The sequence below is a fragment of the Rhododendron vialii genome, chromosome 10a (assembly GCF_030253575.1).
Source record: "Rhododendron vialii isolate Sample 1 chromosome 10a, ASM3025357v1".
Classification (NCBI taxonomy): Eukaryota; Viridiplantae; Streptophyta; class Magnoliopsida; order Ericales; family Ericaceae; genus Rhododendron; species Rhododendron vialii.
Genome location: NC_080566.1, coordinates 7,049,133 through 7,053,417, shown reverse-complemented (window position 1 = coordinate 7,053,417; position 4,285 = coordinate 7,049,133). Strand labels below are relative to the sequence as shown.

General features: G+C 40.9%; 2 protein-coding genes across 2 annotated transcripts; one reads left to right on the top strand and one right to left on the bottom strand.

Moving 5' to 3' along the window:
* Positions 1–540: 540 nt before the first annotated feature.
* Positions 541–1,383, bottom strand: LOC131302823 (uncharacterized). The gene is made up of 2 exons (XM_058329617.1): positions 1,294–1,383; positions 541–1,131 (listed from the first exon to the last, which is right to left on the bottom strand). The coding sequence occupies exons 1-2, from the start codon at positions 1,381–1,383 to the stop codon at positions 541–543; spliced, it is 681 nt and encodes a 226-aa protein (XP_058185600.1).
* Positions 1,384–1,460: 77 nt separating this feature from the next.
* LOC131302822 (F-box protein At3g07870-like) lies at positions 1,461–3,494 on the top strand. The gene is made up of 2 exons (XM_058329616.1): positions 1,461–1,467; positions 2,032–3,494. The coding sequence occupies exons 1-2, from the start codon at positions 1,461–1,463 to the stop codon at positions 3,117–3,119; spliced, it is 1,095 nt and encodes a 364-aa protein (XP_058185599.1). The 3' UTR covers positions 3,120–3,494.
* Positions 3,495–4,285: the final 791 nt, after the last annotated feature.

Sequence of the window (4,285 nt, the reverse complement as noted above, 5' to 3'; positions counted from 1 at the left end):
GTGACACATGCAATTCCTCATTCCATATCTAGCATCTTAACCCCAGCTCAATACATAATCCAAAGATGAACTCCTCTTGGATCTACCTTTGGAAAAACCAGGAAATGGAAACATTTGTTTTCATAAGAAGGAGAAGCTTCATTAGACGTACGGCAATAGAAATTGCCCTGTGAGTTGTGAATGAGCAACAACTTCAATATGTTTTTTTCTGAACATAAGTGTAACAAACTTGATTATGAAACATATTGAAGAAAACCATGGAATCCAACCTTCCTTTCCTCTCCATGGACGTCAGGACATGCAGGCCCAGAAAAAGTAGCTTTCAATATCAATGCCTTTGCGGAGAAGACTGTCAAGGAGACCTTTCCATAGACGAATGCAACCACTCATTTACCTTCTTTTTCTTTTCAAAGCCAGTGAAAGGCAACGACTGCCTAAAGCACTTCAGAAATCCATTGTGCAGCACAAAACATATACTTAATCATGAGGATAAGAAGCCCACAATCAAGTTAAACATGCAAATCATCATGTCCATCACACTCATTGTGTCTCTTGACTGAAACCAAACACTGTGTATAGCAGAACTTGTAAACATCGTGAAGGAGAATGACCGTACACTTGATACTCCTGTATCCGCCGCGTATCAAGGTTGTACGACATCATCTGTCCACCATCACTCACCAAGAGGAACTCACCATTTTGCCGAAATCCCAATGGATATTCAAGCCACTGGAGAGGTCCAATAGCAAATTTTTTGGTCCAAGATACCTCAACACCCTGTTGATCCATAACCCAAATGTCAAAGCACTTCTCCAATGGACAATTCCGCACAGAAAACGAAAAATTCCATGCTGAAAATGATGATTCCGACCACTTCAATGGACAAAGAAACCGGGCAAGGGAATCATTCAGAACGAAAAGTTCACTTCGTATGGAATCGTCTAACGAGCAAACTTCTGGCAAGGGCTTTGCATCGAACACTTCATCCGTCATCCGAAACACAAGAATAGCATCAGCACCATCGGGGCAGAACATGTACCAATAGAAATCCTCTTTCCACGATGCGAAAGATAAACAAACAAAATTCAAATCAAACTGAATCTGGGAATTCACATGATTCCCTCCAAGAATCTGTACTCAGCTCATATATTTCAATTGTTTTGTCAATCTCATCAGTGATGGTATGTGGATTGTTGTACCCAAACTTAACCACTTTATAATCATCCGTAGAGGGATCAAACCCAAATCCCAAAGCAGCTACATAGCCTTTTTATAAGAGGGTTGAGGAAGTACCCTGAATTCTCTCATCGAAGGGTTGCACGACGCAATGGTGGAGTGATACCCGCCTTCGGTGAGACAAACGACACCGTCAGAGCCATTCATATGGCTTAAATTTGACTGTTAGTGTAAGCATAAGCCATGATATCATCATAAAGCCTTTTAAATAAATGTAAGGTAACATGGGAGGTCACCCAAGTCGCGTTCGGATTTGTCTGGCCAGGAGGACCCGAAAAGGGTGATTTGGCCTTGCTCCGGTAAATCGTTGACAGACGTGCTATCAGGAATGTTCTCTTTCATTTAAATAAAAATAAAAAAAAGGTTGGATTATGATAAAATGGATTATGTGAGCACTAACACAATCATCTCATAATGAGAAGACTATTTCGTTCTGATAATGAAAGAAAAAAGAATTCTGAACTAATAGAATATGCCGATGTGCTAAAGATCAACAGAAGACTCAATTATGGAGTAATTTCAAAGGCACTCAATAAAGGAGTAATTTCAAAGGCACTCAATAAAGGAGTGATTTTCAACTTTCGGTGGAGATTTTTGTGTTGACGGGGCCCAGTGTGTACCCAGCAAAGTTTTCACTTTAAAGTTGTAATAATTTCATTTTACTGTTTGAATTCTGTAGAGCCCTCTATATAAAGGACGCGTCTTTCTTTGTTTAGGCAGATTTTTGATTTTGCCATCTCACTCTAAAAACCAACCTCTCTCTCTGTCTTCCTCTCCCTCTTGTAATATTTGCAGTCTCTTTCACCTTTCCGGTGAAGCCCCTTGTTCGATTCAAGTCAGTCTGCAAAAACTGGTATGCTCTCATCCAAAACCCTAGTTTCGTTTCCCTCCATTGCAATCGCGCCGCCGCCGAAAACACTGACTGTGTCCTCGTTAAGCGGTCCCTCAACGGCGGCGGCAAGGGCAGCATTACCCTGTCCTTGGTCCCAAACGAAACCTCAACCCAAGATATAGTCATATCTTCCACTGATCTGGATAACGAGCTCCGACTATTGGGTCATTGCAACGGCGTCGTTTGTCTCTCCGGCCTCGCGTTTAACCAAACCATTATCTTATGTAACCCTTCTATTAGAGAATTCAGGGTGCTTCCTCAATCGTCTTACAAAACTGATCATTTTAGCAATTTGGGATTTGGGTTTGATCCCTATACCAATGATTATAAAGTGGTTAAGTTTGAATTTCGTCATATATATTCTAGTATCGATGAAACTATTGAAATATACGACTTGAGTACAGATTCTTGGAGGAAAGTTGTCCTGGATTCCTCTTTTGGTTTCGGTCTCAATTTCAAATATTCTTCTTGCTCATCGTGGAATGGTGATTTTTACTGGTTCGCATGCGGCCCCAGTGGTGATCGGAAAATTATCGCGTTTCGTATGTCCAACGAGGTGTTTGATGTAATTCCCGTTCCAGAAGTTTGCTCATTGGACAATTCCAGGGAAAGGAGACTTTTTGTTCTAAATGATTCCCTTGCCCTAGTTCTTTATACATCCGGTTGGGAACTTTCATCGCACTTGGAGAAGTGTTTTGACATTTGGATTATGGAGGAACAGGGTGTTGAGGTGTCTTGGACTAAAAAATTTACTATCGGACCCCTAAAAGGGATTTACTTTGCATTGGGATTTCGGTTAAATGGTGAGTTCCTCTTTGAGGGTGATCGGGGACAGTTGATGTCATATCACATTGATACCCAACAAATAAAAAAGTATCAGGTGTACGGTCATTGGCCTCCAGGATGCTTACAAGTTCTTCTATACAATGAGAGCTTGGTTTCAGTTAAGAGACACAATGAGCGTGATGGACACGATGACTTGCATCCTTAACTCAATTATGGGCCTTTCCTATCCTCTGCCGAATGACATTTATTTCGTACAGCACCCGGGGCTTTTGGAGTCCTTTGGTCTGTCTCTGCCATTTACCTTATTTCCGTAGGACAAAGATGGTAAGTGAGCAGTTCCCATCAGCTATTTAGATATCGACGCAAAGGCATTGACAATGAAAGCTATTCTTTCGGGCCTACAACTCCTTGAAGAGAAAGGGTAGGTTGGATTGTCCATGGCTTAGGAAACAGATAGCCCTCTCTTTTTCATTGTTCATATAGTTTACGTTGGCTTTTTTTCATATGTTCCATAAACAAATTTGTATGTATCCAAAGTGGGTCTTATATCGAGAAAAATATTGAAGTGGTTGCTCATTCACAAGTGAATTTTTGTGAGCATCTGATGCAATGAGTCAGCTTATCAAAACATGTTTGCGCGTTGCCGTTTCCTGTTTCTGCAAAAGGCTGAAGGCAGACACCCCAGAGAAGTTTGTCTTCGGATTTTTGCTGAGACGGGGTAATGATGCAATATGTAAACTGTACCCGTAGTTTACTTGGGTTTTCTTCAATATGTTTCATGACTTGGACACAGATAGCCTTTTCGATTAATTGTACCTTTAGTTTACTCGGGTTTTGTTCAATATGTTTCAGAGTCAAGTTTGTTTGTCTCCAAATTGGTTCCTAATCATAACTCTTGTGTTGAGAATCATATTCAAGTGGCTGCTCATTCACAACTCACAAGCAAATTTCTGTGAGCACCTGATGCATCATCTTAGTAAGCCAGTAAGAGTTTCTTGTTTCTGCATAATGCAGACACCGTTGGGGAGTCTGTGTGGAAACCGAAGAATTGGTGACCAAATGATTAGTAAAGTTGTCTACTATTGAAGATGTCTGAGCATGTGGTTACTAATAGCTGCGAAATAATCTCTAATGATTTTGCTCAAGATGAAGAGCAAGATGGGAAGAAGACACGATGTCAACCTTTAGGAAACATACCTCGTACTACTTCCATCAGTACTGGGGTGGTACTGTATGGGGTCAACATGATTTCTCCTAGTTTCAATTTCTTTGCCGGGGATGTGCATGCGTAACATGAGGTTTGTGGATTCTAAAATGTTTGCCAATCATTAGCTATTATGGTGGTACTCTACGTATCATCAAATCCGACTC

Coding starts and splice junctions, on each gene's coding strand:
- LOC131302823 (XM_058329617.1), bottom strand. CDS start 1,383: ATGAATGGCTCTGACGGTGTCGTTTGTCTCACCGAAGGCGGGTATCAC. Junction 1,132..1,293: donor CTTCGATGAGAGAATTCAGG/GTACTTCCTCAA, acceptor AGCTGAGTACAG/ATTCTTGGAGGGAATCATGT.